Source organism: Teleopsis dalmanni, chromosome X, assembly GCF_002237135.1.
Source record: "Teleopsis dalmanni isolate 2A chromosome X, ASM223713v2, whole genome shotgun sequence".
In the NCBI taxonomy this organism is placed as follows: Eukaryota; Metazoa; Arthropoda; class Insecta; order Diptera; family Diopsidae; genus Teleopsis; species Teleopsis dalmanni.
Genome location: NC_051848.1, coordinates 49,709,505 through 49,728,207, shown reverse-complemented (window position 1 = coordinate 49,728,207; position 18,703 = coordinate 49,709,505). Strand labels below are relative to the sequence as shown.

The following is an 18,703-nucleotide window of genomic DNA, read 5'->3' as shown; positions in this document are numbered from 1 at the left end:
TTTTCAAAAAAGACGCTTATGCCGTCATATAACGCAAAAACACAATCAAATATCTTGCCAGGTATATAGTTTGCCAATATTTTGCGATAATATAAAAACGTCATTTATCCCGATGCCAAAAAGTATGCATTAAAATTGACTAAAAACTTAGTTGCGAAATATACAATTTTGTTGCATATCTTAAGGCCCAATGTTAAGGGATCTATTACTATGTTCTGACATTAAATTAAATTAATTTCGAAAGTGTTCATACTGCCCCAAATCGAATGTTAAAAATTGCCTGCTCCAAACACTATTTGTATCTGAAAAGTTGATTATTATAATCATAAATGATGGCATTCGGTAGCTTTACTAGCTTTAGTGGATTTCAGGTATGTGAATAAATGTTTTTCACTCTATTTTATATCAATAATAAATACAGTTTATTCTTTATATTGTAATTTCAAAAATTGCACTACTTTCAAAATATTTTCCCGGTTTCATTAAACTCAACTGTCATTGACAAGATGTCACTTTTTCGTTATCTCAACTTTATCTTTTGTTTCAAATTTATCTTACGCATAGTTGCATTTGAAATATCCTTTAATTTCGGCCTTCGTTTCAACGAAATTAAGGCAATTTTCCTTAATATCGTTCTAACCTCAAAATTGAATTTTGTGTGGAAAAAACAACTTAATTTCACTGAAACAAAGTTGAAATTAAGATTTTTGCAAAACGAAGCTGTGTCTGAATATAGTATATGAAAATAATTATTTTAAATGAGAACTATCGTAAATTAAGAATTGTGTTTACCGAACATATAATTTTCTTTTTCTTCTCTTTATTTATACAACTCTCAAGATTTATCATCTAGTATTTATTTTTCAATAATCAAAATTACAATAATAATTCAAAACAATATTAAGAATTACATGTTGTGTATGAAGTATTAGCAATAACTAAGTAAAACTTGTTTCAATTAAATAAGATAACATAATTAAATATTAAGAGTGATTGAGTCAATAAAGAGATTAAAATTGTATTAAGTACAATAGCTAATTATAGATTGTTACATTCATAGTTTCGGATGGAAATAAGCGCTTCAAGTGTTTATTATATTGAACTTTGTTACTTAATGGAATCCTAGCTGCCTCATTGTTGGGATAGGATATTATAATTATAAATAAACTCTTAATATGAAATTAAACCGGTACCTATTGGTATATTTTGGGATTTATTACGTAAAATGCATTCCAAAGTTAAAGCGAATCAATGTGAGCCAAGTTTCTGTTATTTAATATAAACCAAATTATAAATTATAAACATTATAAACATAACATTATGCCTATACAAAGTAAATTCAGCCCTGACTACCTGCTTACATATTACTATTTTTTTTTTTGTTATCACATAGAGTGAATTACATTATTCAAAATTAAAATTTCGCTTTTTATCGCTCTAATTTACCCACACTAACAGAAACTAGTTATTGTTTTCGGATTATCTTGCATGCCATCAACCCACATAAACTCATAAATTAAATATGATTTTATTTCTAATTTTAATTTTACAAATATGTCTCTTTTATTCAATAAAAACAAACCAAAAAATATTAAAAATAAATTTCATTTATTGAATTATTAAAATTTTACAAATTTTTTTGACGTTCGTTTACTAAAATGCCAATAACACTAAAATTCATACATGAAAACACTTTAAGCCCAATAACTACAATAACTACAATTACAACAACTAACCATAAACAACAACAATCAATTTTATTATTAAATAATGAATAGCAATTTTGCTTTTTTAAGTGCAAATCGCAAAAATATTATAAATTATGCAAATTGCCCATATTATAATGATAAATCACTAAATATGTTATTTAAATGATTTATACTATTTCATTTTCCCTGAATTCGTTTAGTTTTATTTTTGTTATTATTTTTATTTCTTATTTTTTGTTTTCTGTTTTTTTTTTATTTTTTGGTTTTATTTTTATTTGTTTTGTTTGCAATGCAGTTTTTGCTTTTTAAATGCACAAGTATGCAATTACAGAGTTTGGCTTGTGTAAAAGTTCAATTAAGTATGTGACTTTGTATAACGCATAACGTACACACACACACACAGCTACACATAGTTACACATTTTATCAAATATTCAAAAAAAAACTTTTAAAAATGTATTTAATTAAATTTTTAATAATCATTTTGCAATTAATTTCGTAGGCATTGAAGTCCTAAATTATGTAGCCTATAGGTTATGTGTTGTGTCCTGAGTGAACCGGGCGCCGAGTGCATTAACCTTTTAACTTTAATCGTTTTACACCCTTTGATGCACTTTACTTAATTTAATTTTTCAGTTGTTGCCTTTGAATCAGGAGCGCGTGTAGCATAAAGAGCGCTTATTGGTTTTGTAGTGTCACAAAATATTTTATTCAAATAATAAAATTGTGTTTAATGCAGTTCTGTTTGAAATTTACCATTTTCGTTCTGCGTATGACATGTGGAAACCCTAAACTCTTTACCTTTTTTTTTTAAATTTTTTTCAAATTCAGTGTTTTTTGGCGCAGTCAAGTATAATTGGTCTACAGCAAAAAAGTTTCATACTTTACAAACTGGTGATTTTTCGTTGCATATTTATAGGGATGGAAAAAATTATATTCCGCTATCGGTCATAAAAGTAATAGCGTGCTACAGCATCTTTTTTTACAAAAACAAGTAGAAACAAGACAACTGTTAACTCACTAGAAGTCGAAAGGAAGCTCCATGTGTTTGTGGATTCCCAGGATATAGAAACATTGAAGGAAATGGGATAACCAAGAGTTTGCTGATATAAGCGTGTAACTACAATTGAACAACCAGATTTACATTAACATGCCTATCCAAAATTCGGATACCTACCTGCTTTTTGTATTCATTAAAAAAATTATTTTCACTAAAAAATATACATAATCCTTCATATTGCATAAAGGAACACAAATATTACCACAAAGTGTATTCAAAACTATTAAATATCTGATGCACACTCTAACAGAATATACAGAGACCAGATGTCAAGAACTTGTCTACTGTAAGGTAATCAAAACTATCTTCAATGCTGTCAGGTGAAAGTGATTGCCACTAGGAAAGCTATAGCTTATTTGAGAATGGATGCTATATTTGGCATGAATATATACATACTATCAGACATTCAAACTGCTTTAAGCTGCATGAGTTCAGTCCAATACACAGCTAAGATGGTTTTTGACTGCTACACATCTCTTAACGAAATGTCAACGCAGCTTGATATTTCTTTAATTTGGGTCCCCGGTCATAGGAATATTGCAGAGCAGACGAGCTAACCTGAAAGGGTGCTTCAGGACCTCACTCGAAACACATAAGTAATTTGGACATATCGTTACCATCATGCAAATTGTCAGTGAATTCTTTCTGTGCCGAAGTTTTTAACAAAAGATGGGAAGACACGATGAAAACTTAAAAGAAATTCAAAATTCTCATTGAGATGCCTAGTAGCGACATCAGTCTTCTGGTAGGTTTATTATAAGTCACTGCAAACTAGAGAACCATGCTTGAAGATTAAATCTCCCCTTCAATTAAACCTATCGCAGTTGTGGGGAAGACGATGAGAGTGCCTCTCATTTACTATGTCTTTGCCCATCTCATGCACGGCGGTGATTTAACGCTTTAGGAGCCACTTTTCTTGAGGATCTTGATTATTTACAAGATCTGACACTAAACAGCATTTTGAGCTTTGCCAAAGGTTCTATGTGGTTTTAAACCCTGAGTTATTTCTATATATACAGTAATGCAATGGGCCATTAGGTTTAAGTGGATCCCCTAGAAATCACCAGTATAACCTAACCTAACTGGTATATACTGTTTTATAACAAAAATTTCCTGATACTAACGTTTCAAGCAAATGCTATTATTAACTATTTTTATTTTCCAGTGTTCTCAGATGGTTGCATTTAATATGCCCAATTCTGTACTTAATGAAAATAAGAAAATTAAATTAAAAAAGCGCCAGAAGCCTTATTTTTCTATGTTGGGTTTATCGATCAAATTTTTTATAAAATATTTTATATATATAATCGAGGTAACCGTCAGGTTAAAAAACTGGTTCACTCCTACAGTTGTGGTAAGATATCCTTCTTCAGCAGAACAGAATTAAGGTTACTGGTGAGATAATTAACGAGTCACCATGGACTGTGTTATCACCTTAACAAAATGGGTCTGACAGAAGAGGTAGATTGTTAACTCTGCTTAGAAACAGACGAGACTTCCAATCATATTCTATGTGACTGCCCTGCCTTTATCTGGACCAGGAGGAGGTCACTGGATCGACAACTGCTCTCCCCTTCTGATATTAGGAGGTCCTTAACGGACGACATTCTAGCCTTCATTCCGAAGGCGGAATGTCTTCTGTTCGGTTAGGTTCTGTTGCAGCACAAAAGGTCAATTATGGTCGCAGTGCTTCGCTCTGTTGGGAGCTAGAAACCCGTTTACTCCTATTTCTATATATATAATTAAGTATTAAATCCGATACGGCAGTAAAAAAATCGATTATATACTAATTTTTAAGGAAGCGACTCCCAAAACTTCCCTATCATTCTTTTTTTAGGAAGATTAGAGGAATAATTTTCTTTTATTCGTTTATTTCTGAGTTTCTTTTAAATTTTTGTTGAATATAAAATAAGTTTTATTAAGTGATGAAAGGATTAAGGCTTAACAACTTACGTGTCAACTCCAAGTACATTGATTATATATTTTTCTCTATATGTCACATCTTATCAATGCTCGTATCTATTAGTAATTCTGAAGACATGACAGTAGATTACATATATAATATTTGAAAGCTTATCAACTTGTTTATCCACGTTAATTGCACCGACTTAATTTATTTCCATCCATCCACCTCCTTTCGTCCCATCATATCAATATACTTGTCTTTGCCTGTTTCTAGTGGTACTGAGCAAATCACTGCTGCTCTTATGGACCATGTCAACAATATCGTTTTAATTGTGGAAATATGTTAACAGAGTTCAGTGCTCTTATTGACAGTTCCCTAGTTCTTGCTACTACGATAGGCGAACCAAATTCATTGACACTCATACATATACAGACGTAGTCTTAGGAGTTTTTACTTATACATATTTGTGTTGTCTTGTCGAGATCACTGCAATATGCTGTCTGTATGTTTAAGCAAATTTATTATCATTGGCAAGCTACTGGCTGATACATAAAATTGAACTATAAAATAAAAAAAAACAACAACTACACTACTACATATAACTATAAATACAAATGCAAATACAAATACAATTACAACTACAATAACAACAACAACAACAGTGGTCGTAGTAGTAATAGCAACTGGGGAAATGTGATTCGATAAAACATGTAAAACTGAGTAAACAAACTCAGCGACGGCACACAGCCAGAAACAAGCAAATAAAATGTTTAAAATATTTTAGCTATGAAAATACAAGCAGCAACAACAACAACAACGCACAACATAAAACATACAACATACAACATTGTCGACAACAACAATGAATGCAACGCATATGCAAATTATGTCAAATGATTTGTCATGTCAGTTTATTTGCAGTTCTAATAATAGGCTAAGCTGACCTAAGCAAGCAAGCAAACATGCAGACATGCTACCGGCAGTGCAGGAGGCACTCACATCTGCGTTTATGCGTTTATGCGTTTGTGCGTTTGTGCGTTCATGCGTTTATACGTTTGTACGTTTATGCGAGTTTTGCCATAGTTAGATAGTTGAGCGGTTGGGTGGTTGGGTAGTTGTGTAGTTGGGCAGTTGTATTCGACCACAATCCACATTAAACATTGCTTGGTTGTGTTAATGATTTCATGTGTAGACTTTTCTAGTTTAAAAATTGCACGAGGCTATGTTCACACCTACGAAACATGATACACGTACCTCAATAATTTTTCCGCATTTCCAGTTTGCCAACAAATTTTAGTTGTCTTTGCTATTCATTAGATTCACACCTGCGTTTACAAAATGCAAGGCTTCAGTTTTGTGCGCTTATATCCTTTCATATTCACGAATGAATGGAAAATTATTTAACCCTAACGTAGCTAAAATCCGAATTTCAGGCAATTTTAAAATGGAATAATTCATTTAGACAGTTTTATCATTAAATACCAATACACACCTTTATATGAATATTATGGGTATTACGAGTATTATGTACAAAAATAATGAGATATTGATGTGAATGACGTATAGACGTGAAAAATAAGAATGAGAAAGAATAAGAGGTAAAGTAGGCAATATAAGACAACATATAAGGTAAGAATAGGACGAAGTCAAAGTAAGAAAAATGAAGATAAGATTTTCGTAAAGATTAATGTATGAAATAATTTTAAGACACTATATGAAAAAGGGTAAAAAAAAGAGAAGAAGAAAAAGAAAAAACTAGTAAGAAATATTTTGCTCGATTCTTAGACTCTCTTAGAATAATGTCTTCCATTTTTTTTTTGCGACAGCTCTTATATTATGCTGCTATCTTTTCACATTCCACCACTACGGTGCTGAAGAAAAAAAAACAAAATTATGAGAGATAAGAACAAAGAGAGAGAAAGAAAAAGATAATGAGTCAAAGAGAGAGAGTGCAAGGTGAAGAGAGAGATGAAGGAAGAAATAGAAACAGATAGAGAGAAAGAGAGAAGAAGACAGAAATGAGAAGAATAGTGCTGAAGAAAGAAATAGAAACAGAGAGAGAGAGAGAAAGAGAGAAAAATCTTAGTTTTAAGTCCAACCTGTGCGTTTGATAATATAAATTATTTTTCAAAGATCTATATTTAGAATGCTTACTAAGCTTATTAGTTTGAATTATAGCTTGTTTGAATTCTATAGTGGAATATCTTAAACTTATTAGGTGTGGGCATTGGTAAACAAAATATTCCTTTAAAGAAACAAATTAAAGAATATTTAATGGATTGACATGTTATAAAATATATCAAATCATTTCTAAAATATGTATTACGGTGTACTTCTCTAAAGATTTATGTTTTGGTAGACTTTTTTTGACATGATATCTTTTGGTAAGCATCGAAAACTGACCTTCGTACGCCTCCTCATATATAAATATATTAATGCGCAAGAAAAACTTTGATGAGTTTTTCTAAAGGGTATCAGATCGGGTGCTTAAGTACTTTAGTGTCCTGTAAATATTTGTTAAAACTTCTCAGTGTAGAACAATTTTATATAAGATTGGAAGACTTAACGATATATATTTACTTATATGTTCTTCACTTGTACACAGACCAAACTCATGTTACCTGAACCGTGGGCCAGAGAAGCGATAAAACTGCTTAACTATTCGCGGAGCACTCTAAGCTGGCTGACCTCACTAATTACTGGACATGGCAACTTCAAGTATCACCTCAAAAAGATAACTCTTGCTGAGGAAGACACTTGCAGACTATGTCTAGTAGAAAAGGAGACAGGGGTGCATATATTGTGCCAATGTCCAGCACTGGCAAGTAGGAGGAAGACTGTCTTGGGACACCATTGGGTTGGTGACGACTTGGCAGGAAACCTCAAGCTAAATGAGCTGCTTGCAATAACAAAAGATGTAGTTATGCGAACTGAAGCCATTCCAGCTTTAACTCAATAACAACATCCAAGAATCGAAGGACGAAAAAGAACCCAAGTCGTTTCGTGGTCTACTTCGACTAATCCTTCACTTCAGTGGGGCCACTTGTTGGACAGTGCGCTGTCCCAACGTCCCACCATATATATATATATGTTCTTCGGAATAAGAAAAAATCTAGCGATATTGTTAAAATGCTTCACAAACGTGTTATAGAGAACAGATATTCTACGTGGAAATTGATTCCTCTTAAATAAGAATAAATCTTGAGATATTATCGATATGCTCCACAAAGATATAAGATTTATAGTGGAAAAGTTGATGGCGTCAGAAAATTATATATTTCTCTTATCCTTCTTGTGATAGTGGTGAGGTAAATGAATAGAGTGTTTAACATCTACTGAAGGCGTTTCATAATAAAAGCAGTTATACAGTAGATGACACATAAATAAAGAGAACATGCTAGGGGTCTTCAGCTACTAAGAATGTTCCATAATAAATTACATAACAGTGTTGTAGTGAACTACAATAACAAAAATTCATTTCATATTATTTAATTAATTGAAATTTTGTCTGACCATTCAGCTGTTTCGAGTATAATATATATAATAAATTACATAAATAGAACAGTAGATAGCAACTTGTCCATATAAACAAAAAGGCACTTAGTGGAATCAGAATTTGTTTTAAGTATTCAGTAAGAGAAAGATTATCAAAAAAAAAGGTTTTGTCAAAATTCAAGAAAAGGTCTCAAGAAATTATTATTCTTCCGTTCTGTAACTCAGTTTCATTATCTCTTTTGGATCTCGACATTCACTAAAGCGTTTCTATCGCGTTAAAGGCTTACTACATTTCTACTATTTGCAGATCTCTGATATATAGTCCTAATCCCACTTCGTAAATTTAGGAGTGTGCCTAATTTAAAGGATCCTGGATAAATAGATGAATGTGTTTTAAATTTCACATATTTTCGAAACTTAAATAAAATTTCAACAAATTAATATATAGAAAGATACTGTCCTAGTGCTATTATTTATTTAAAATTTAAATATTGTAGTTCCGATTTGTCGTAACTTATGCACATATTTATTAACGAAATCATTCAATCGGTTGCAAGTTCCTCTTAATATCCATTTCCGACTTAGTTGTCCTTATACATGCATACTCAAGTGTGCATATTCAAGTGTAGATGTAAGTCGGTGTGCAATAATCCATAGCGCTTGTCTGACTTCCACAGTAGAAAGCTTAGGTACTTGGCATGAAGACAGAACTGAATAGACTGGCATTAGCCTATGTACATTAGTATGTAGTGTGATTGTGATTGTAGACACAAACATAAATATTTACATATACAATTTATATAAATTGTGGTTTTTAAGTTTTGTCCTTAAATGTTTTGTTGTTATTGTTGTCTTATTTTTCTTGTGAAAAATGCAGTATGAGTTCGCGTGTACACGTACATCAATTGGTGAAGGAATACAAGGCTAAAGGAAGTCTTGTGTACTGAAATACAGAAATAATGCGAATTGGAAAATTTTATGTCTGTCACGAATTTAGTGCTTTCAATCTCAGCATTTTTTGTGATGTGTTTCGAAACTGATTTCAAATTCGATTACGAGTAATGATATTTATAAAGTAATTCAAAACAAGTAAACAGAACGAAAAGCATGAAAAGAAATTAAATCGAATACAAAGAGAATACTTAATGGCATGAAATAGACGCGCCTGCGATGGATGTTGTCTTATGAAGTTACGCTTTGTCAAGAAAATCCTTGCAACCTGCATTTAATATATTTGCCCATTATAGACATATATTTTTAAAATTCCAAAACTGTTTTTCTATATATTTTTATTCTATAGAATACTAAATATTGACTAATTAATTCACTGGCCTTCGATATAACAGATTTAAAGGCGATCATCGATTTATACCATGATTTAGAAGATTATCGATTAATACTAACTGTCCTCGAATAAATATAAATTAAGGAAATTTATAGAGAGGCTAACATTGAAAATGAATACCTATTCTCAATGAATTTTTCAGGCAAAATGAGATATTATTAAATCAAATTAGCTCTATCAGCGGGAAGGGGGTGAAGTATATTTTCACGCATCTTGAAATCCTTGAAAATATGATCTTCAACTGATACAATGCAAAAACATTTATAAATGAAATTTATTATATAATATCTACCTCTCTAAGACTTGAACACTTTCCTGGCTTCAACACTTGAGCACTCTATTGGATACACGGTCTGCCTCTACGCCTTCTTTCTCCAACTGCAGCTTGTAACACCTTTTTCGCTGGAGCATCTTCATCTATTCTCACGACATGATCAAGTACTTTGTAGAAAATTTAAGCAGCATCTTCGTTTTTATAATTTGATGTCCAGACCTTCAGTCCACAGTTGGCTGACCGAAGCTCTGTCATCCTCATTAACCTAAATCCAGTTTATTGGTTATATACCCATGCCCGCAGTACATCGCCTGTATATTCTAATACCTCTACCTCTAAAAAGGTAAAAGAAATAAAAGAAGGGAACATTTCTTTTGCGAAAGCTCAGGTCTATACAGATTACTGTGAACTGATATTCTTGGAAAGTTCCTAAATTGATGTATGAATATATGTTAGTATATAGTATTAATATTAGTATGCGCATATACGTACGTATAAATATTTGCATAAGTTAAAACATAAGTGAGAAGATCAGTTGCCCTCTTTTATGAGAGCATAATTTGTAACGTGAATAACACATTGTGAGTTAAAAGAAGGTTACCTAGCATGAGCTACTAATCAGGAACGATATATAACTAAGTAGGTATATGTAGACTTTTGGAATAATCTATTTTATCAAATGAGTTTTCGAACGTGTAGTAATAAAATGTTTTGTGTGTGTTATTTGGTTAAAAGAGGGAGAAGGGAAGAAGGTATATTACTAAAAATATGTAGATCTTTAAAATATAATCTACTCATAATCTAATCTACAATCGAGAAGATCTTTAGAATATAAACTACTTTATAATCAACTCTATAATCTAATCTATAATCCAGCGCTTATCGAATACATGGTAACAAACCGATGATTATGCGCTGTTTGGATAGAAGACCAAGAAGCAAGAATGATGGGTCGCCATAGCAATCAAATAACCAATAAATGTAATTGCTAATTAAAAAAGTAATATAAACTTGAGTTCAGCTTACATTTGTTTTATAATGAAATTAAATTTAATTAACTAAATATTATAAACATATCAAGTGGCATATAAGTGAAGTTTCTTACTTTTACTCTTCTATTTGCTTATATAGCATTTCCTTCTTTCTTCATCCTTCCTTCGTCGTTCATTCTTGTTCATTCGTCGTTTCTGCCTTTAAGCATCACTTACCCGTGTACTTTCACGTCCTTATTTTCATCTTGTTTATTATTATTATTATCATTTTCTGTTGTTTTTTTTTTTGGTTCTCACTGTTGTTGTTTTTGTTATTGCCATTGTTGTTGTTGTTGTTTTGTTTTATTTTTGCTCTATTATTTCTGATAAGTTAGTCCTTGTTAATCCTTTAAGGCTAATGTTCGGTCAAAAGGTGTTCGTATATGTTAACAAATGTTGCACAACTTTTGATTGTGTAGAAGTTGTTGTTGTGCTTACATTGTGAGTGACATGTTACATAAAAGATAAAATATCAGGTCGCATACACAGAGATACAAAGGGTTGTCATTTTAAATATACACAAGAGACTACAGAAGAACACAAACTTTAAGTCATTTGCATGTTAACTAGAAAGGAGCATATTTCATTGATGTGTAGTTACTCGTTCGGGCACTATTACTTCAGAGCCCAGACTGATATACGGGCGTTCGCAGAGTCTGCCCCAGTCAAATTTAAACGAAATTTACTGGTCCACAAAGCAAATGAAATAAAACGAAAATAAAATTCTATAACTTAAAAGCAGGAAAATGAAAAAGTGAAACAGTGAAACAGTGAAACAAAGCAGAGAAAAGAATGAAAACGAAAAAAGTTGACATGCGTCAAAGGTAAATTAGTAGCCCTTTTAAAAGTAACCGCCAGCGGCCATGTTACTCATACGCCTTCACTTCACAGGAACATAAAGCATTTTAATGTCAAAAAAAGCATTTAATGAAAATGTAGTAAAAGTTAAGAAAGTCCTTATAGAAGGTCCGAATCCGACATATACCCACACCCTGCCGATGGGTACTCTGCTTGTAGAAATTTTGAGTTGGGTCACATTAAATTGACCAACAGCAAAATTTTATTATAAATTTTGCTATTTTATGAATTTTTTAGTAAAATTGCTTTTTTTTTCGTACTTGCGCTGCTGTCAAAAAGTTTTGCATATTTTATTTTTTGTACTTTTTAATTTTATTTCTTCATAACAATTTTCATTTAATTTCAGAAAAAATAAATTTTTTATAAACATTTCACCTTTTTAATTTGTGTATATTTTAGTGATAAAATATCTTTTTACTTATATTAGTACTAGCAGCAAAGCGAATTTTTGACAGTGTATTTGTGCATGCATATGGGCTGCGTTCATTGTTGTGCCCTAAGCGAACACTACAGCGAACAATACTGCGAACACTACAGCGAACACTACAGCAAACTCTACAGCAAACACTATAGCAAACACTACGGCGAACATTACAGCGAACGCTTGTCCTGCTCCATTGTTTGCGTAACTTTTTATTTAACTCAACACAGTCGAAAATACAACAGCACTGAACACTGCAATGTATTAATAAAACATTACACAAAAAATTAAATTAAAATAATAAATTATGGAAAAAATAATAGCAACAACAATGAAAACAACTTCAGGGAAAACAATTGTTAAGTCATACGAGAAGTTCGTGAATGTGAATTGTGTTTTTCATTCAATGTCGAGTGTTCACTCGAGTCGCATACTTGCATTTATTTCCTCTCGAGCGATTTGTTGCGCCATCGAATTGTTGCAGCTGACATAAAAGTAGTCCAGAAAGCTCCAATCGAAAACATGGCCTTAAAACAGCAAGTTACTACCTTATTGTAGTAATGATTTTACGCTTTCTTTTCGAAAATACCCGATGATAAATATAACGCAGATGATGATGGATTTTTGATTTTCTAGTTGGAGCACTGTTAAGGCCCTATGCTCTATTTAAGAGAAAAGAACAGTAATAAGTAAGTTGGAGCACTAAAGCAAAAAGCAGATTTTTCGGATACTTAAACCATTGTTAATCTCCTGATGTATTTCAACTGTCCAAGGCGGAGTATTGCACCGATATTATTAATTAAAATTTACTTTATTAAGGTTTTAGGCAACAATATCGTTCCATAAACACTTTGAATTTTTTAACTCTTATTTATACGGTTTTTAATTGTTACACGTCGCTTAACGAGATGTCAACGTGGTTCAACATTTCTCTAATCTGGGTTCCGAATCATAGGGATTTTTTTGTATGCAAATGCATACATAGCTTCTAGTTCATGCGTAAGATAGGAAGGCACGAACAGAGTAAAGTCTTTAGGTACTGACTAGACCAACAAACAAAAACAACATATATCGTACTATTGTTTGTAATTCCTCACTATTAAATGTCTTTATATGCGAGGGTAAGTGAGGCATTACCCATCAGTTCTTTATGAATCCAAAGAAACTAGTGAAATGAGTGGTCATAATATATTGTTGAAGGTAATGCATAGACTTTGTTTATGCTTTTTGTTTCTTAAAATATATAATTAACTTTGTGTGCATGCATTTTTGATAAAATTTTAAGCCGGTCTCATTCAAATATATGAAGTTTGCCTATTATGAGATCAGTGAGCACCGGCAGTAGCGCAACTATAGTTGTTGTTAGTGTAAATACTATAAATATGTTTGATAGTGAAGGCATACTGTATGCCCTATAGTAGCAATAATATCATAACGTATTAACACTATGTTACATTTTTAAACATTAATTATGTTTTATATTTCAAGTTTTTAATATTATTTTAAAAGAGGTTTTACGAAAAGTAATGAACTACAACAACAAAAATTCATTTTTATTTTTATTATAATTAATTGAATTTTTGACTGACCATACAGCTGTTTTGAGTATTGCCGAATATCCATCATCAGTGGTCTTGAAAATAATTTTTATATTTAATTATTCGTAAATAATTTTTATATTTAATTATTCGTAAATAATTTTTTTTTTTTTTTTGGAGAGTGCAAGTATCAGGAATCCATCTCGTGTCCTGACAAATTTGAAGCTCAGAGTCAGCTTCTAATGGAAGATATTCTTATGGTCTTCTAGTAAATCTTTATTTTATTCACCTGACTTAACATGTTCTATACTGAACCACGAGAGAGGTCTTGGTCTATCTCCTTTCTCACCATTTACTTTCTCAGCATTGTATTCTGTACAGCTGCTGTTACTTTTGTTCTGCTAGCACTGAAGCTTCAACTTTATTTTTTATGCTATGTTTCCAAACAAATATTCACAAATATTCGCAAATAAAAACAATAACAAAAATCTAAACTAATAACAACAGAAGAAAAACATGCATTACCAGCACTCTCAGTTAAAACAACAATAATGGCAACAACAACAACAATCACTATTTAGAACACAAGAACAACAATTGCAAAAAGTACAAACACACATTTTTCAAAAAAATGCTTGTAACTCCCATTTCGAGTCTCGTTTTTGTTATTGTTGTTGATATTACTGTAATGTACGCTGATGTTGTTGTTTTCATTGTATAGTTGTTTTTGTTGTTGTTTGTATCATTTTATTTAGTAGCAGCAATTCCCGAATGGCACAGGTAGTAAATAGCAAGGAGCAAGTAATCTAGTCAGTGGCACCGCACAACGTTTGCTTTTCGTGACTGCCGTACTGCGTTATTCTGTGTTATTCTCTGCTCACTCCTGCTCTCTTCTGCACCATCCTAACCAACTTCTTCTGCCTTTTGTTGCCCTAATATACGTTTAATGTTATTTTATTCGTGTTTTCATTAATGAATTTTAAAATCGCAATTGTATTTGCATACGTTTCTTTTCATTCTCATTGTATTATTTATTTATTTATTTATTTATTTATTTATTTACTTACAACATTTTGCGCTATTTTAATTTTTAGCTTTTGGCTTAAATGTAGCATTTGTTTTTATTTAATTTTGAAATTATTTTTGAATTGTGTGATTGCTAAAAAAATAAATAAAAATAAATATTTCTTACATAAATAATTCAAATGAATTAAAAAATATATTTTTTTTTTAAATTACCAATTGAAAATGTATCTAAGGTCTACTATAATTATATATAATAATTAAATAATAATTGTTTAGGTTAGACTAGATTATACCGGCGAAACTTAGGATCCACTTGGACTTGGAGTTTAAGTGATTTAAATGTGTCATAAGAAATCATTAATTTGTCGGACCTCTTCTGTGCACTTCTCACCACACTATGGTGTAAAGTGTTTTGTATAGAAAACTGTTCGTAATTGTTCGTAACTGTTCGTAAAAAATGCTTGTAAAGAGCACATATTTTAAGTTACCAAAGGTATTTTCCATGCATTCAAATAACAATAAAAAATATGCTTGTAAAGAGCGTATATTTTAGTTAAGAATATTTGTCATGCATGCAAAAAATAAAAAATGCTTAAAAAGAGCATATTTTTATAGTTGTCAACAGCATTTGTAGTATTGACTACTAACAAGGAAAAGAGCTTGTTTTTTATGTCACAGAATACCAAAACCTTTATAGTAGTCAATTTTGACAAGTGTCAATGTTTGACAAGTTTATAAAGTACACAGAATAGGTCCGTATATTTAGTTATAAAAAGTTTTGTCCTGCATGGCTCACCAACTAAACAACAATACCACATCTTCCTGAAATGATTAAATAATACTTATTTACTTACTTATGTGGCCATAACAATCCGTTATTGGGTTTCGGTCTGATACAGCATATCTCTCTAGGCGCCTCTGTTGCGTTCGCACCTCTCTCCAATCTCGTACATCAAGTCCAGTTAGTACTTCCTCAACTTGATCACTCTACTAGAGACACGGTCTACCTCTGCGCCTTCTTCCTCCAATTACTGCTTCAAACACCTTCTTCTCTAGAGCATCTTTATTCATTCTCACGACACGACCAAACCGCTGAATGTTAACTCGCGGATTATAGCGATGTCGTGATAAAGCTCATACAGCGCGTGGTTCATTCGTATGCGGTAGTCGTCGCCAACTCGCAAAGGACCAAAGATTTTACGTAGTACTTTTCTCTCGAATATTCCCAGTGTTGCTTCATCATATGATAATGTCCATGCTTCTGCGCTATACAGAAGCACAGAAAGGATGAGCGACCTATAGAATGTAAGTTTTGTTTGTTGAGAGGAAACTCTACATCCCAGTTGCCTACTGGGCCCATAGTAGCACCTATTACCAATGATGATTCTTCGTCTGATCTCCAGGCACACATCATTGTTGTTTGTTACGGCGGTGTCAAGGTAGATGAAATCCTTGACAGATTCAAAAGTATAGTCATCCGAGTGACGCATATTTGTATCAGCAGCTTATTCACCGCTAAGCTCATTCTTGCACATTGCTTTTCAATAACAGCAAAGGCAACTGTGTAAGAGAACAAATATCTTCCAGTAATAATTATTATTCATTACGTATCTTGTATACGGCAGTCATTCGTAAGATTTAATTTTAATTGCATATTTTTAGGGAGAAATATTTAATTGTTGCAGATGAATTATTTCGTCGCTAAATTATGCATTAAATAATGAATTTTTTTCGGAGGGGAAAAATATTATTCACATTACAGTGTGCAGTGTTCGTTGAGAGAATAAAGCAGAACGAAGTTTCCAATTAAAATTTTTTTTTATTGAAAATATTATTACCCATTATTTATTTAAATTTTGAATTTGTTTCTCGACCTGGTTTTTTTTTACAAAGTTTTTTCTATATTTTCTATTCGAGTATAGGTCACTTTTCGTTAAAATTAAAAGTAAACGTTTGTTTAATATGTTTTAATATATTATATACATATTTCGACTCTCCTTGAGATTCATTGTCAGAATGAGGATCTAACAAAAATTAATATTAATAAAATCATAAAGAGGTTTTTCGAACAGTAGTAAACTACAAAAACAAAAATTTATTTTTATATTATTTTAATTAATTGAATTTTTGGCTGACCATACAGCTGTTTCAAATATTGCCAAATACCCATCATCGGTAGTCTTGAAAATAAGTATTTAATTATTTGTAAAAAATTTTTTGAGACTGCAAGTACTAGAAATCGAGCTCGTGCCCTGCCAAATTTGAAGCTCAGAGGCAGCGCTCATTAACCAATCAACCCAAAGCCGTACTTGACTTTTTATATTCGCACATTTTTCTGGAGTTTTATTAATTTGCTTTGAAAGTTTTATTGACTTACAAAATCACTTGCTGTGTTTTATATTAGAACGAAATCATAAATCAGCTGTAGAATAATAGAATTAATTAATTATATTATTATTTCCAATTGTTGAATTTCGATGCTATTCTGTTTGTAGAGCCATTATTTGTTGCATGATTTACATATTTTTTCTTATGTATAGAACCTAATCTACGCACATAATACTGACAAAGTCATACTAATGCGACTTCATGAGTTATCGAATCTCAGAATGGTTACAGGCTCCTCGGGGAGGTATGCAGATCTGAGGTCAATTATTGCTTAGTCTGATGAAGTGATAAACAATAATCCAGTCAAGACGTAAAGAGGGGTTTTGAAGATACCTCGAGTTATTAAAGAACAAAAGTGCTCAAGTGCACTGCCTCAAATAGTTTAAACATAATAATATATCTAAACGTCATGCTCTTGATTCCGTTGTCTATATTGCACACATATATAATAAATAAATGTGTAATTATTTATTTATATTTATGAACTTAATTTTTGTTGTTTCAAATTTATTATTTTAATTAAAAAAATACAAAACATACGTGTGTACGTGTATGAAATAATATATTATTTTAACGAATATTATTTATTATTATGGTTATGTATAAGAGTCATAATTGAAAAAGTTTTATTTTCACATTTGAAAGTAATTTATCAAAATTATTTTCAATTAATTAAAAATGTGCAATATTTTATATTCAATATCTTCTGACGTTTTGATCCTGTATTGTTATTTCTTATTTGATTTCGCAATGTTTTTCTAATTCAAATATTTCTTTTATTCAACTCGCAATATTCTTGTTTTGTATTTGCAGGAAGCTTGCCAGAATTACATACGCATCATGGTTGTAACATCACCGGGACGTCTTTTTGTTTGCGGCACTAACTCATTCCGACCCATGTGCAATACCTACATTATCAACGAGAGCAACTACACCCTCGAGGCAACTAAAAACGGTCAGGCCGTTTGTCCGTACGATCCGCGCCATAACTCAACATCAGTGTTAGCTGGTAAGTGTTTATCTATGCGCATATTTTATTGACATCGTACCTATATATGTACAATGTACATATATTGTACATCCCCTCATACATGCAGGACACTATTGCCATTGTGTAGCAAATGGAGATGGCAGCCTGAATACTTCTCCAGACTCCACTCCTCATTTAGCAGCGCAACATTCTGTTGTTATCTGTACTTTTTATGATAACTATTTTTCAGTTCTTGTAAACTTGTTGTTGTTATTTGTTATTTGTATTTTCTCCATTTTATTTTCGCCTTTGTTAGTATTTATGTTTTTGTTTTAAAATTGATGCGCCATTTTGTTGCAATGATAGCGCATACTTCGCTTGGTTGACTGCATTTCTGCATTTCTGGCTTTTTGTGCCTTTGTTGTTCAACTGCATTTTTGACATTTTTCTGCTTTTGTTTTATACAATTTTTTCTCCCTATTTATTTTTTTCGTTGCTCTATTGTACTCTATTTCTTCTTTTTATTTTGTTATTATTTTTTTATTTTTCTTTTATCCTTTTTATGCAACATTATTGCACCCGTTTTTCAAGCTACCATTTTTATGCGTTGTTAGTTAGTTTCGCTCTATTGTCTATGTGTCTGTCTGTGTATGTGTGTTACTTCTACATGTGTGTGCGTTGTA

The 18,703-nt window shown here is 31.7% G+C and overlaps 1 protein-coding gene across 1 annotated transcript in view; it reads left to right on the top strand.

Annotated features, from left to right (window-relative positions):
* LOC119688394 (semaphorin-1A-like) overlaps positions 1 to 18,091 on the top strand; it is a 91,352-nt gene extending 73,261 nt beyond the window's left edge. Inside the window, exon 4 of the mRNA XM_038103074.1 lies at positions 17,864 to 18,091. Coding sequence (XP_037959002.1) covers positions 17,864 to 18,091 — 228 coding nt within the window. The remainder of the gene's footprint in view (positions 1 to 17,863) is intronic.
* The last annotated feature ends 612 nt before the right edge of the window (positions 18,092 to 18,703 follow it).